At 48.0% G+C, this 16020-nt stretch overlaps 1 protein-coding gene across 1 annotated transcript in view; it reads right to left on the bottom strand.

The window, feature by feature from the left end:
* The window catches only part of DNAH10 (dynein axonemal heavy chain 10), a 189967-nt gene that overhangs the window by 34623 nt on the left and 139324 nt on the right, over nucleotides 1-16020 (bottom strand). The window contains 5 exon segments of the mRNA XM_017888965.1: nucleotides 809-970; nucleotides 1950-2147; nucleotides 6033-6113; nucleotides 7366-7569; nucleotides 13383-13554. Of these exon segments, the coding sequence (XP_017744454.1) occupies nucleotides 809-970; nucleotides 1950-2147; nucleotides 6033-6113; nucleotides 7366-7569; nucleotides 13383-13554 (817 nt within the window).

The following is a 16020-nucleotide window of genomic DNA, read 5'->3' on the forward strand; positions in this document are numbered from 1 at the left end:
TCCTTATTCTAATGATGGCAGGCACTGGGAGTTGGGGAGAGGCAGTTTGCCAACACCAAGTTAGGGTGCTGGTGCCAGAGTGATGACAAATGGATCCTGTGCACAGGGCCGGGTGCAATGACAAAGGAACTGAACCGAGATGACACTTAGCAGCAGCACAAACACAGACCAGCAGGAGAAGGAAGAGGCAGGCAGGTCGAGTAGCATCTGCAGGAATCTGAGAATGAGCTGGGGAGGGTACACATCAGAAACCAGTGGCCCAAAGACCCAGAGAGGAGGGTTAGAGGCCAGGCACAGAGCTGTGGGCTCCAGGAGCTGTCCTGTGCCAGGCATCGCAGGAGGGTAGAGTCGTCAAGAGCAGGACAGTGCAGGTGACACAGAGCCTTGGCCAGGAAGACCAAGGGAAGGAGCCCAAGAAAGAACCTTGAAACAGTTTCAAGGGGAGCCAAGAAAGTCCCGCATCGATGATGCCAAGGCTTAGGTCATTTCAACCCACGGACTTAGTTCACCAGCCCATTGAGGGTCGAATGACTTTTCCATTCCCTGGCACATCCTCAGGCTACTAGCGCACGGACCTACATATGGTAGCGTCTCAGTGCTTATGAAAAGGGATGAGACTGGCTGGACACGAATTCAGAAAGAAACAGGAATTGCAGGGTCAAGATGGCATGCTTGGTGCCTACAAGCAGTTTCGCAGGGACGTCCCGGCAGAGCCCTGTCCTGCTGGGGGATGGGCTGCCCGGCCCCCACCCTCACTCACCTACGGTGGTGTTGGGGATGGGCTGCCCTGGCCCTGGCCCTTACCCACCTACAGCGGTGTTGACGGCGATCTCCTCCAGCAAGGCCTCGCAGGCGGCAGACTTCTCGGCCAGCACGACTTTCTGCTCGGCCAGCTTCTGGTTCAGCTCGTCCAGCTGGATGGTGGCCTCCTTCAGCTTGTCCAGTCCCCCGTCCAGACGCTTGCACTGAGCTGAGGAAAGAGGGCACCTATGTTCATTGTCGAGGTGGCCACTGTTCCCAACACAATCACTGGGATTTGCCTAACTTCAGCTTATCAAAACAAAACAAAACATTTTTACAAGATGGCACGTGTCTTTCAGTACCTCCACTGCCATACTGACATGGCATCAGCCAAAATGAATATATATCTGAAAACAGTGCTTCCCTTGGCCAATAGCCAGAGCACTTTTTAAAAAGCCCTGTCCAGCAGTGCATGCTGCTGCAGCAGACAGTATCTCTAATGTGTGCCAGGCATGGTGGCTGCACCTGTGGTCCCAGCTACTCAGGAGGCTGAGGCGGGAGGAGCACATGAGCCCAGGAGGTTGAGGCTGCAGTGAGCCATGACTGCACCACTGCACTCCAGCCTGGGAAACAGAGACCCTATCTCTAAGATAAAAAACAAAATTGAGGCCGGGCGCGGTGGCTCAAGCCTGTAATCCCAGCACTTTGGGAGGCCGAGACGGGCGGATCACGAGGTCAGGAGATCGAGACCATCCTGGCTAACACCGTGAAAACCCGTCTCTACTAAAAAATACAAAAAACTAGCTGGGTGAGGTGGCGGGCGCCTGTAGTCCCAGCTACTCGGGAGGCTGAGGCAGGAGAATGGCGTAAACCCAGGAGGCAGAGCTTGCAGTGAGCTGAGATCCGGCCAATGCACTCCAGCCTGGGCAACAGAGCGAGACTCCATCTCAAAAAAAAAAAAAAATTGAAACATTGCTAATGTGATGAAAATGTAAAGCTTCAAAGCCTATGACTCAACACTGAGAATAAAAATAGGGACATGCCAGGGTCCTACATGAAAGAATTGCTCCAAGATGCAAAATCCAAGATGTGCTTCACTTGGCCTCAATACTGAAGACGGCTGATCTTACTAAAGAAAAGATCAGCGTTCGAATCCTTACCCATAAATAAGAATGACCTCTGTCAACCACCCCATCCCCCAGGCTTACCTATATTATACTGAGTTTTCTCATCCAGCAATTTTGAATAGGTGTGAATAAAATCAAGGTAGTTCTTGGGAGTGACATAGTTGCTGCGCCTCAATTTCTGTAGAAACTGTTTGCTGTAGTGGCCCACGGACTGGTGAACCAAAACAACATGCTTTACCACATTTTCTATATTTTCTGCCGGGATCATTGGATTACACCCTGAAGAGGAAGGAATAAAAAATATATTTTTCGGCCAGGCGCGGTGGCTCAAGCCTGTAATCCCAGCACTTTGGGAGGCCGAGACGGGCGGATCACGAGGTCAGGAGATGGAGACCATCCTGGCTAACATGGTGAAACCCCGTCTCTACTAAAAAATACAAAAAATTAGCCGGGCGAGGTGGCGGGCGCCTGTAGTCCCAGCTACTCGGGAGGCTGAGGCGGGAGAATGGCGTGAACCTGGGAGGCGGAGCTTGCAGTGAGCTGAGATCTGGCCNTAGCTCTCTTCTCCATGCACTTTGAAGCTGATGTATCAGGTACATCAACTTTAGAATTGTGTTAGCTCCCTGATGAATCAAACCTTTTACCATTTTGAAATTTATCCTTTAGTTCTAATACTGCTTTTTGCTTAACTCTACTTTCCCTAATTTTATGAGTTTTCCTGCAGCTACAAAGCTTTCTTTTGGTTAGTGTTTTCATCATATATCTTTTTCCAATCTGTTTTCAGCTTACCCATATCTTTATATTTAGATGTGCCACAGAATGTAGTTGTGGTTTTTTAAAATCCAATCTAAAAATGTCGGTCATTTCACTGGTGTATTCTGTCCTTTTTTTTTTTTTTTTTTTTTTTTTGACACAGGCTCTCACTCTGTTGCCCAGGCTGGAGTGCAGTGGCGTGGTCATGGCTCACTGCAGCCTCCATCTCCCGGACACAGGTGATCCTCCCACTTCAGCCTCCCAAGTAGCTGGGACTACAGGCGTGGGCCACCATGCCTGGGTAATTTTTTGTATTATTTTGTAGAGGCGAGGTTTCACCCAAGTTGCCCAGGCTGGTCTCAACTCCTGAGCTAAAGCGATCGGCCCACCTCAGCCCCACAAAGTGCTGGGATTACAGGTGTGAGTCATCGCACCCGGCCATGTTTCTTAAGAAAGGAAAACAGTGGCTCTTCAAAGAGTCAAATATAAAATTATTATATGACTCAACAATTCCACTCCTAGGTATATACCCCAAAGAACTGAAAAACAGGGACTCAAATGAATTCTTGTATGCCAACGTTTACTGTAGACTATCACAATAACCACAAGGTGGAAAGGACCCAAGTGTCCAGCAATAGAGGAATGGGTGAACAAAATGTATCCTATCTATACCAGGGATAGTATTCACTTGTAAAAGGAATGAAGTTCCAATGCTGAAACATGGATGAGCCCCAAAAACATGATGCTAAGTGAAAGATGCCAGACACCAAAGGACAAATATTGCATGATTCCACGCACACAAACCCTCTCTAGAATAGGCAAATTCATCCAGACAGAAAGTAGATTCGAGGTTGCCAGGGGCTGGAGGGAGGGGCGGCGGGGAGCTAGTGTTTAATGGGTATGGAGTTTCAGTTTGGGATGATGAAAAAGTTTTGGCGACAGATAGTGGTATTGGTTTCACAACATTACGAATGTGATTAGTGCCAGATGTACGTTTCAAAATGCTTAAAATGGAACATGTTAGGTTACATATATTTTACTGTGATAAAAAATGATGTTAAAGTTTTTAATCGGACAAGAAAAGAACAGCTATCACTTATCGGTGGCTTTTCAGGACCACAGCAGTGATCCATGCCAATCCTTTTTTGTTTGTTTGTTTTTGTTTTTTGAGACAGGGTCTTACTCTGTTGCCCAATTCCTTCCCTACTGTTAGGAAGCCCTGTCTTCCCTAAAGGCCAAGACACCATGGCAGAAGAGCCTTGGGTTTTCAGAAGCAATCACCACCTCTGTCTCTGCCTGTTGCCCTCCCTGCCCGCCCAGGGGCTGGGTGGGATTATTCAGTTACCCACCGCTGGATGACACCCAGCACATACTGGCAAGGGTGGGCCTTCCTATACACCTGCTGAAAGAATTAATGATGGCTTCCAGTGTCAAGATCACATCACCTAGATCATCTGATAGGCTGTTAAATGCATTCAGCTCAAAGCAGAGAATGTCTCACGTTAAAATGAAGGAAAGACAGATTGAAAGTACTGATTAATCCAGATTCTGCAGAGCTCGTCTTGTTATTCCGGGGTTAGCAAAACACAGCCCCAGGGCCTATTTTACAGTGTGCAGGAAAAACTGTGCCTCACAAATACCTGTACCTTTGGGCATAGTCATCTCAATTCCAGGGGATATATTCTCTGTGTGTGTGTGTGTGTGTGTGTATGTGTGTGTGTGTGTGTGTGTGTGTGTGAGAGAGAGAGAGAGAGAGAGGTCTCACTCTGTTTCCCAGGATGGAGAGCAGTGGCACGAACTCGGCTCACTGCAACCTCTGCCTCCTGGGCTCAAGCAATTCTCATGACTCAGTCTCCTGAGTAGCTGGGATTACAGGTGCCTGCCACCACACCTGGCTAATTTTTGTATTTTTAGTAAATACGGGTTTCACCATTTTGCCCAGGCTGGTCTCGAACTCCTGGGCTCAAGTGATCCATCCACCTCGGCCTCCCAAAGTGCTGGGATTACAGGTGTGAGCCACTGCGCCCGGCCTCCAGGGAGTATATTCTAAGGAAAAGGAGTTCTAAGCAAATTCTAGGCAGCATTATTTATGATGCTGGAACACTGAATACTGAAAGCAAACACAAGCACTTCACACATGAAAATGGCAAACACGCCTCTGAGAACAAGGGTGCATCTGTGTCGGGGCTGGCCAACCACAGGCCAAACGACACATCCAGCCCACCCCGTTTCTGTAAATGAAACATAGCCATAGCAATTCATTTACGTGTTGTCTGTGACCGCTTTCATGATAAAATGGCAGAATCGAGGAGCTGCGAAAGAACTGTAAATATTTACCATCTGGACCTGAGATATATCATCAGAAAAGAGTCATTCTCTTGGCCCCTTTTCCCCTAAAACTGCATTACGATTAAAGTTATGATTTCTTCTTATATATAGGAATATTTATTTATTTATTTATTATCGAGTACAGATTTATAAGGTTGAAACTATTTTCAAGGTTACCCAGTGTCATTCCTCATAAATCTGCTCAAGTTAGGTCCAAAGAAAAAGATGTTCCCTGAAGACAGACTTCCTTTCTTCTTCAAAGATTAAAATTAATATCCGGCTGGGCGCCGTGGCTCAAGCCTGTAATCCCAGCACTTTGGGAGGCCGAGACGGGCGGATCACGAGGTCAGGAGATCGAAACCCTGCCTCTACTAAAAAATACAAAAAACTAGCCGGGCGAGGTGGCGGGCGCCTGTAGTCCCAGCTACTCAGGAGGCTGAGGCAGGAGAATGGCATAAACCCAGGAGGTGGAACTTGCAGTGAGCTGAGATCCCGGCCACCGCCCTCCAGCCTGGGTGACAGAGCGAGACTCCATCTCAAAAAAAAAAAAAAAAAAATTAATATCCAAGGCCTTAGGTGTTTGAAACACTAGAAATGAGAAAGCAGAATGTTTGCTGAATTGTCCTTGGAGCATTCTTTGGGTAGAGGCCAGCACATGTTTTCTACAAAGAGCCAAACAGTACTCATACAGTCTCTGTTGCAATTATTCAGCTTTGCAGTTGTAGCATAAAAGCAGCCAGAGACAATGTGTTAATTAATGAGTGAGTCTGTGTACTAATAAAACTTTATTTACTAAAACAAGTAAGGGGCCAACTAGACAGCAGACCATGGTTTTGCCAACTGCTGCTGTGGAGAACACCTAATCAATTTTTATCCTAAATTGTCCTTATTAAGTCTCCTGAAATATCTTTGGGCTAAAACACCAAATATAAATCAAAAACATACTAACAAAATTAAAAGCCATTTGTTACCATAGGGTTTTCCAGTGAAGAAATCTACAAGACCAGAATTCAAAGTCAGAGAAGTGATAATAAATTGCTTTGTTGTATCAATAATGTAGTTCTCATAACAGCTGTGACTTACCTAGAAATGACTTTGCAACCGCATGGAGGGCTTGGGGAGGCCAGGGCATGAACCAGTCAATACCAGTGTTATTTACCATACCTTGAAAGGAAAGAGAGATTAAAAAGATGCTCCTGGCCTGGACAATGTGGCAAGACTCTGTCTCTATAAAAAATACAAAAATCAGGGCTGGGTGTGGTGGCTCACACCCATAATCCCAGCACTTTGGGAGGCCAAGGCAGGTGGATCATTTGAGGTCAGGAGTTCAAGACCTGCCTGGTCAACATGGCAAAACTCCATTTCTACTAAAAATACAAAAATTAGCCGGGCAGTACTGGTGTGCACTTGTAATCCCAGCTACTCGGGAGGCTGAGGAGGGAAAATCGCTTGAACCCAGGAGGCGGAGGTTGTGGTGAGCCGAGATCGCACCACTGCACTCCAGTCTAGGCAACAGAGTGAGACCCTGGCTCAAAGAAAAAAAAAATCAGCCAGGCAGCGTGGTGGTGCACGCCTATAGTCCCAGCCACTAGGAAGGCTGAGGTGAGAGGCTCACTTGAGCCCAGGGGCTCGAAGCTGCAGTGAGCTATGATGGTGCCACTGCACTCTAACCTGGGTGACAGAGCAAGACTCTGTCTCAAAAAAAAAAAAAAAAAAAAAAAAAAAAAAAATAGAAAAAAGGATGTTCACTCTGCAACCCTGAGACACTCAAGAACATGGATGCCATCTACAATAGCCAACAAGTTGCTGAATGAGCCAGATGTATTCAAATCTAGTTCATCAAAAGCAGAGTTCCTCACCCTTGGCGCTATTGACATGTGAGCTGTAATCCTTTGTGGCAGGGGCTGGTTGTGCACTGTAGGGTGCTTTGCAGCATCCCTGGCTTCTACCCAGTAGATGCCACCTGGCTTCTACCCAGTAGATGCCAGTACTAACTACACTGCACGCTCCCTGGAGGTGTGACGACCAAAAATGTCTCCAGGCATTGCCAAGAGTCTCCTGGGAGACAACCTCCCCCGCCCCTGCCCCACCCACTAGAAACCTCTGCTCTAAAGGTTGGCATGTGGCTGGTGGAATTTTCCCAAATGGAAGGAAGCAGGGAGCCACCCTCCACACACTGCATGCGGGCCTCGCATGCAGGAGCGTGGGCACATCCTCCTGTCAGAGGGACATCATCCACGCCCACTGGCGTGGATGGGGCAGTGAGCCCCAAGCTACAGTGCAGAGCCCACATTTCCACCTAATGGTTATGTCTTGTTTTACTTTGCTGGGGGAACCTCTAGAGGTGTGGACAGACCCTCAGTCACACACCCTGCCAAAGCAGGGGAAATGGGTTCACAGGCTCCACCATGGGTACCTGGGAAGTTTCTGCACCAGGTCCTCAGGGTGTCCCCCACTGGCGACATGCCCAGGACAATGTGCAGGTTATTTGCACTTTTGTTCACAAAGTACTGCCACACGGACTCCTTGGCCGGCCCCATGCCTTGCTTCAGAGCTTCCTGTCCAATCTGACTCAGGATAGACTCCTTCTCCTCTTCAGGGAAAAGCGCAGGTACAATTCCTGGAAAAGGAAGACATGCTGATGATCTCTCTGAGTCCCAGGGTCACGACCTCTCTAGGCACTGACTGAAGTGACGGAAGGTGTGGAAACAGCCGCAGGTGCCGAGTCCAGAGAGCAGGGTGTGGGCCTGACTTGAGACCCGAGGCTTCCTGCTGCCTCATGGGAAGCCCTTAGAGCTGTCTGTCAAATGGGGATCCTAGACGCTGCCAGCTCACCTGGGAGGATGACCGTGAGCATCACAGGTGAGCATACAGAGCATGAGGAAGCCTCACTTGCCTGTAACTCGGAAGCAGGGATTTTCAGCTGGGATTTGCCCCCAGGAAATACTGGGCAATGTCTGGAGATATTTCTGCTTGTTGCAACTTGGCAGGGAGATTGCTACCGGCATCCAATAGTTCAAGGCCAGGGATGCTGCTGAACGTCCCAGAGTGCCTAGGAGAGCCCCACCACAACAACCCAGACCCAAACGTCAATAGCACGTGGTCGAGAAACCCTGGCTACGTGGACTTCTTTCCCATGTCTACGCCGTTCCAAATTATGTAATACATTTTAACGCCCTCTCTGACGTTCTCCTGTGCAGGGAAGAGTTAACGTGGCAGGCCACAGCTGCTCACCTCTGAAAGGCCCACTCACCAGGTGGACCCAGAGCTGGCACCTGGGAACTTAGATTCCTGAAGGGCTTTCTCCCTGATTCACTGATAAGAGTGGCCCAACATGGGATGTGGTTTGGATCTGTGTCCCCACCAAATCTCATGTCGAATTGTAATCCCCAATGTTGGAGGTAGGGCCTGGTGGGAGGTGACTGGATCATGGGGGCAGATTTCTCATGAATGGTTTAGCACCATCCCCTTGGTGCTGTTCTTGTGAGCGTGAGTGAGTTCTCATGAGATCTGGTTGTTTGAAAGTGCGTAGCCCCTCCCCTAGCCTTGCTCCTACTCTGGCCATGGGACGCGCCTGCTCCCCCTTCACCTTCTGCCGTGACTGTAAGTTTCCTGAGGCCTCCCCAGAAATCAGCACCATGCTTCCTGTACAGCCTGTGGCACTGTGAGCCACATAAACCTCTTTTCTTTATAAATTATCCAGCCTAAGGTATTTCTTTATAGCAATGCAAGAACAGCCTAACCATTGTGCCCACACTGCTTGCGTATGCAACATATTCTGTGCTGACTACCCGCTCTCCCTCCGGGCATCTGGGATTTTGGCACGTGCCAGGTAGAGGTGCCTACATGAGCACCCCAAGAAAATCCCAGATCACTGAGTCTCCAACTAGCTCCCCTGGTGGGCAGTACTTCACAGAGTTGCCACAACTCGATGTTGGGGGATTAAGCGTGTCCTGTGTGACTCCCCGGGAAGAGGACTCCGAGGCTTGAGACTGGTCTTCCCCAGGGTCCCCCATGTGCCTTTTCCCTCTGCTGATGTTGCTCTGTGTCCTTTTGCTGTAATGACTCACAGTCATGAGCAAGACCACATGCTGAGTCCTGCGAGTCCTCCTAGCGAGTCACAGAGCTGGGATGGTCTTGGGGATCTTCGACACTGTTCCCAAGACTGCGAGAGACAAAGAGGAACTCACTCCCATGCTCCGCCTGCCCTCTCAGTCTCTCACTCCCCGTACTCCGCCTGCCCTTTCAGTCTCTCGCTCCCCGTGCTCCACCTGTCCTCTCAGTTTCTCCCTCCCCGTGCTCCGCCTGCCCTCTCAGTCTCTCACTCACTCCCGTGGCCCCACCTGCCCTCTCAGTCTCTCGCTCTTGGGGCTCCGCCTGCCCTCTGTCTCTCGCTCATTCCTCTTCCACCTGAACTCAGTGCTGGGCTCTCCCTGGATGCTTTACTCGGGTCCCATGGCTTTACAAACCATGTGTCAGTGGCTCTGAAATTGATATCCCCACCCTGGGCCCCTATTCTGAGAACCAGACTCATGTACACACTGCCTATGTATTATGGCTGAAGTTGCATGTCCCCCCAGAAAAGATAGGCTGAAGTCCCCCGAGTAGCTCAGATTGTGACCTTATTTGGAAATTGTCTTTACAGAGATAATCAAGTGGAAATGAGGTCATTGAGATGGTCCCTAATCCAATACAACAGGTGTCCTTATAAAGGGAGGAAATGTGGACACAGAGACAGATAGCACACAAGGGCAAGGCCACGTGACAATGCAGACAGGGATAGGAGTGCTGTGCCTACAAGCCAAGGAACACCAAAGACTCCGCAGCCACCAGCAACAGATTCCCCCACCCAAAGCTCAGAAGGAACAGGCTCTGCCGACACCATGATCCTGGGCTCCTGGCCTCCAGAACTGTGAGAGTAGATTTCTGTTGTTTTAAACCACCCAGTTCGTGGCACTTTGTGACGACAGCCCCAGCAAACTAATCCACTATGCGACATCACATTCGCACATTGCTCACCTAGTGCAGCAAACTCAACATGCTGACAGTACCACAAGCCCAGACCTGGTCTTCCTCATCTCGGCGAATGGAAGCACCGATCACTCTCTCTGCCAGAAACCTGGGAGTCGCCCCTGATACCCACCCCCTCCCCGACCTACATCCAAATCCATTCAAGTCCTGTTGGCTCTGCCTCCCGAATACCTCATGAATCCACCGGCTTCTCTCTGTCCCCAGAGCCGCACCCTCCTCCAATCACTGTCACTTCCTGCCTACACTGCAGGGGTAGCTCCAAACTGGACACCTCTCCCATTCCTGTTCCCCTCTAATCTAGTCCCCATGGGGCACCAGAGGGATCTTTTAAAAACAAATTTTGGCTGGGCGCAGCCTTGGTCCCCTGCCTGAGCCCCAAAGACTCCCCTGTTAGATATCAGACCATCTGGCAGTTACTCGCCAGGGGCCCTTTTGGCCCAACTGTGACCAGCAGTCAGTCAACAAACGCCGCCACACCTGTAATCCCAACACTTTGGGAAGCTGAGGCAGGAAGAACACTAGAGCCCAGGAGTTCAAGACCAGCCTGGGCAACACAGCAAGACCCCATCTCTTAAAAAATTTTTTTTAATTAGCTGGCTTTGGTGGGATGCACCTGTAGTCCCAGCTACTTGAGAGGCTGGGACAGGAAGATAGTGTAAGTCCAGGAGTTGGAAGCTACGATGACCTATAATCATGCCGCTACATTCTGGCCTGGGCAACAGAGCAAGACCCTGTCTCTGAAATAATTAATTAAATAAAAGAATTAAAAACCCATAAATCTAGACTACATCATTGCACCGAGAATAAAACCTTATCTCCTATAAATGACCCACAAGGTTCCACGTCATAGACCCCTCCACCCCATCCCGATCCCTACACAACAGCTCCATAAAGGTGTCCATGGCATCCTAAGTCCAGGAATCTGCCAACAGGTTTCCTTATGTTTCCTGCAAAAAGGACTTTGCGGATGTAACTCAGTCAAGGATGGTGAGATGGGGCGAATGCTCTTGATTATCCAGGTGGGCTGGAGACAATCACAGGGGTCCTTACAAGGGAGAAGCAGCTGAGTTTGCATCAGGATGACAGAAGCAGATACTGGAGGGATGCAAGCCAAGGAGTCACGACAGGGTGACCTGAAGCAGTTGGAAGACACAGGGAAACAAAGTCTCCCCAGGAAGCTCTGGAAGGAACCAGCCCTGCCAACACCCTGATTTTAACCCCTTAAGACCCTTTTCTGATTTCTGACCCCCAGGCGCCTAAGGTAATAAATCTGTGCTGTTTGGGGAAATTTGCTACAGCGACCACAGGGAGTATGATCATACACCATCTCTCAGGCCTCAGCTGAAAAGTCTCTACAATGATGCCTCCCCTGTCAGCCCTGAGACGGCTCCTGCCCATACTCTCTCTCACAGCACCTCCCCTTTGCTCTCATGACACTTGCCACAACCTGCAATTGCTGTATCTGTTTGTATATTTGTTGTTGTCGTTAACCAGCCCACTCACACCCTGAAATGTATGCTCCAAGGAGAGCAGAGGTCATGACCGTCTTATTCCCTACCAAACCCAGTGTCTGGAACAAACACTGTGGAATAAATCCAGGTGGATGACACAATCCCTCCTCTCAAGGAGCCGACAACCCACTGAAACGGAAGCGACTTAAAATGTAATGATCAAAATGCAGCAAATATACACTTAAAATGTTGTGCATTTCCCTGTACATAATTTTTACATCAAAAGAAAACACTCAACAAAACTTGAACTCTACATAGTGCCACATAGAAGCATTTAGCGGGGAGAGCAGTGACGTGCAATTGACTTTGAAAGCATCTAAAAACGAGATGGGTGGAAGCAGGGAAGGAAAGCTGTTTACATGTGTGACAAAGCAAGTGCAGTAAGACGTGAATGGAGGGATCTAGACAGCATGCCGGCAGATGTTCACAGAAAAAATTCATTCAGCCTCACTGTTATGTTAGAGATTTTTTATAGTAAACGCTGGGAGCCTAGGGCTCAATGAATAACGTGGCAATATAATAATGAATGTGGTCAGGTCCTGAAACAAACAAGCAATCAATGAAATAGGTCCCTGGGAAAGAAAAGAGGTCCCTGTAAGCCATTAGGCCAGGCAGTCAGCAGGGATCTTTGCAGGGCCCCAGGGCAGACAAGATAAAAACACAGTAAAGTGGTTGTGAGCTCGGCTAAGATGTTAAAAGTCCTGTGTTCAAGTCCCACCTCAGTGCCTTCCCAGCAAGGTGCCCTTGGATAAGGTAGGTGGCATCTCCAGTAGATTTCTGGGGCAGCCATGACTAATTACCACAAAGCGAGTGGCTTAAGACAAGAAATACAGACATCCGACTCTCTTGCAGTTCTGGAGGCCTGAAATCAAGGTCTCAGGGTAACCTGCCGAAAGCTCCAGGGGAAAAATCCTTCTTTGCCTCCTCTGGCTTCCGGTGGCTCTAGGTATCCTGTGGCTTGTGGGAATCCTTATGGGACCTTATTCTCTGTGTCTTCAACCTCCCTCTGCCTTCTCTTATAAGGACAGCTGTCACTGGATTTAGGACCCACCCTAAATCCAGGAAGGCATTTCAAGATCTTTAATTTAATTACATCTGCGAAGACTTTTTCTTAAAAAGGTCTCATTCACAAGTTCCAGGGGTTTAGGACCAGGATGTGTCTTTTGGGGGGCCACCATTCAGCCTTCTACATTCAGCCCTCTACAGGGGGCCTCAGTTTCCTCAGCTGTGATATGTACCTTCCCTATTAGGTTTGATTGTTTTTCAGTTTTTTTTGTTTTTGTTTTGTTTTGTTTTTTGGAGACAGGGTCTCACTCTGTTGCCCAGGTTGGAGTGGAATAACATGATCATGGCTCACCACAGCCTCAACCTCCCAGGCTCAAGCAATCCTCCTGCCTCAGCCTCCTGAGTAGCTGGGACTACAGGCTTATGCCATCATGCCTGGCGAACTTTTTAAAAATACTTTTGTAAAGACAGGGCCTCAAACACCTGGGCTCAAGCCATCCTCCCTCCTTGGCCTCCCAGAGTGCTCGGATCACAGGCGGGAGGCACCAGACTCGGCCTCTCATCAGGTTTTTGTGGAGACAGGAATGCATGATGCACACTTAGCACAGCCCAGGGCATGGCCAGATGCCCAGACACCACCTGTTCTTACTGCAAGGGCACTGCCATCATCGCAGACGGAGAGAAGGGGGCACACTTGGGAGACTCCAGGACAGGAGGAGCCAAGGAAGATAATGAGACCTATCTCAGGGGCCCACTGTGAGGGAGGAACAGGGACACCCGGACAGGGCTAGCCACAGTGTCTGGAGGTGGTAACTGCTGAAGAAAGCGACCTCCCTTCAGAGCTCAGCAGGGAGCTGGCCACACTGGGCCCCAGCCTTGGCTGTACCTGAGGTCAGCATGTTGTTGATGAGCTCCAGGAAGCCTTCCTCAACCACATGGGCATCCGTGAACAGAAAGATCATCGCTTTGTTCTCGAGCCCGAGTTTCAAATAGAGGCTCTTCAGGTCTTCCCGGAAATTGTTCTCCGAGTAGCCTCGGCTCAGTAGGATCTCAAACACCTGTAACACAGACATGGAGCACACGGGCGTCACCATCACCAGCCTCCCTTCCCTGCAGGCTCTGGGGCAGGGATGCTGGAGGAGAGGGCAGAGGGCACGGGTCTGTCCAAACTCGAGGAAGTGGGTCAGGAAAGAAGAGTCTGGAAGGGACTCCCTATTATGGAACAGGAGGGGGAAGCCCCATGAGCCTAGCAACAGAGGAAAGCGGGGAAGAATGCACCCCGAGGTGAGCGCCAGCCATAAACTGCAGTTTACAGAAAATCAGGCCCCATGGGAAGATGCACACAGGAAGAAATAAACAGGCACTTTAACTTCTTGACAGGAAATCAATGTACACACGAAATCGACGTAAATGTGAATAAGGACATAAGTTTAGAGCACGCTTTTTCGGCTCAAGGGTTTCTTTTCTCTCAGAAGTAGAAATTAAAACTTTCATTGCAACCAGTGACTGTCAGAAACATGTCAGATTTCCAGGAACTGAGAGATCTCTCTCTGTTCCCTACCTCCCTCAACCCTGTGCATTGATACACATGCTTCACTCACACTGTCACACACACAGTCACGCTCACATGGTCACACTCAGCCACACACTCACTTGCACCCTGGCATGCACTAGAACACGCACTCACACACACACACACACACATACACGTGCGTGCACACACACCCACACACACAGCAACCAGGATACCTTCTGGCCAATAGACTCTGGTCTCCAGCTCTGCCTGTCACCTGCAAACCTTCCTCACCCCTCCCGAGTGCGGCCGCCTCCCCTCCCAGCAGCTCCTGGCACTACTCTCTGAACACCTGTTCTGACCCCACTACCCAACCCTCTCCACTTCCTCACTTCCTAGGGCCCAGACACAGCCCTGTGTGTTCTCAACGTCCTCTAGATCTCTGTCCCTCAACATCCTCTCTGCTGTTCCTCGAGGCGCTACTTCAGGGGAAAATGCCTCAGATTTACCTGGACAAATCAACAGAAAAAGAAAAAAAACCTTTCTAGTGGGAAATGCCTTATCCTACAGAAAACTGTGGAAAACAATTGCAAAACAGTTACATTTTAATAATGATTGATTTCAATTATGTATTTCATCAGATTTAAAGGTAGATCAAGCATATTAGTTTTTCCCTTTTTTACAAATACCTCAAACAAAAGGCCAATATTTGTGAAATATTGGAAGCTGGATTCATTGAATGAGCTGTGATTGCTCTCCTATATAAAGAGTTCTCACAAATCAATAAGTATATAAAGAGGCAACTCACAAAAGAGAAAAGGTAAATGTCCAATGAATGTATAAAAGGATATTCAAACTTTACTGTTAATTGGAGAAAGGGTCATTTAAACTGCAATATTTTCCACCTATAATCTTGACAAATATCAGAATGACAATATCCAGTATTGGCAAGAATATGTGAAAATAGACATTGCCAGTTGCATAAATTAGCATAATCCTTTGTGGTGGGGTGATTGGTTGTTAATAAAGACACTTTTTTCCTTTCCTTCTGTCCTGCATCCCCAGGTCCTTTCCACTCCAAGGAGGCAAGCTCCACATGAGTTTAGGTTCAACCTTTCCAGTGCAAAATCTGGTGCCATGCAACAAAAGCCTTAAAAGAACATACACCCTTTAACCTGCCAATATACCAGTTTCTAAAGAAAGTGATCCTATGAAGATCCTATATTCAAAGATACACAAACAAAGGTGTTAATCACTGCACTGTTTGTAATAAGAAAACAAGGACAAAGCTAAATGCCCGCCATTGGAAATGGGTTATGTGTGGCATATCCAAACAATGGAATACTGTCCAATGTTTCCAAAGACAGTGTAAATACATATTCATTGACTTGAAAAGAGGCAGTGATACAGTGGGGAAAAATTGCATAAGTTATGTATAACATTAACCCATTGCTGGTAAGAAGGAAATATGTTTGCATATGAATGCACATATGGTCCCCAACTTCCTCTGGTTCAGCTGAGAATATTTTCACTTTGCTGTGGTACAAAAGTACTACACTTTCAGCACACTCCTCAACTTACGATGGAGTCACATCCAGATTAAACCCATTGTAAGCTGAATATATAAATCAGAAGTGCATTTTCAGCTTATAATATTTTCAACATATGATGGGTTTATTGAGACAGCCCTATTGTAAGTTGAAAAGTGTACATTATTCCATTGGTTCCCAGACCAAAAATTAAAATAACAGAAAAAGAATTTTAAAAAAGAAAAGTATACACTAAAATGCTACTGGTGCCTAACAGTGGCGATCTTTAGGTGATGAAATTACAAATGGTCCTTATTTTCTTTAGACATTTCTGCATTGTTTGAATTGTTGCAGTGAGTATTATTCCATTTAGAGGGAGAGAAATGAGTGAGTCCATCACAATAGTGATTCTTACTCTGTTCAATGGACTGAATGTTTGTTCTCCCCACAAAAAAAAAAAAAAAAAAAAAAAAAAAAAAAAA

This window comes from Rhinopithecus bieti, unplaced genomic scaffold (genome assembly GCF_001698545.2).
Source record: "Rhinopithecus bieti isolate Rb0 unplaced genomic scaffold, ASM169854v2 scaffold_574, whole genome shotgun sequence".
In the NCBI taxonomy this organism is placed as follows: Eukaryota; Metazoa; Chordata; class Mammalia; order Primates; family Cercopithecidae; genus Rhinopithecus; species Rhinopithecus bieti.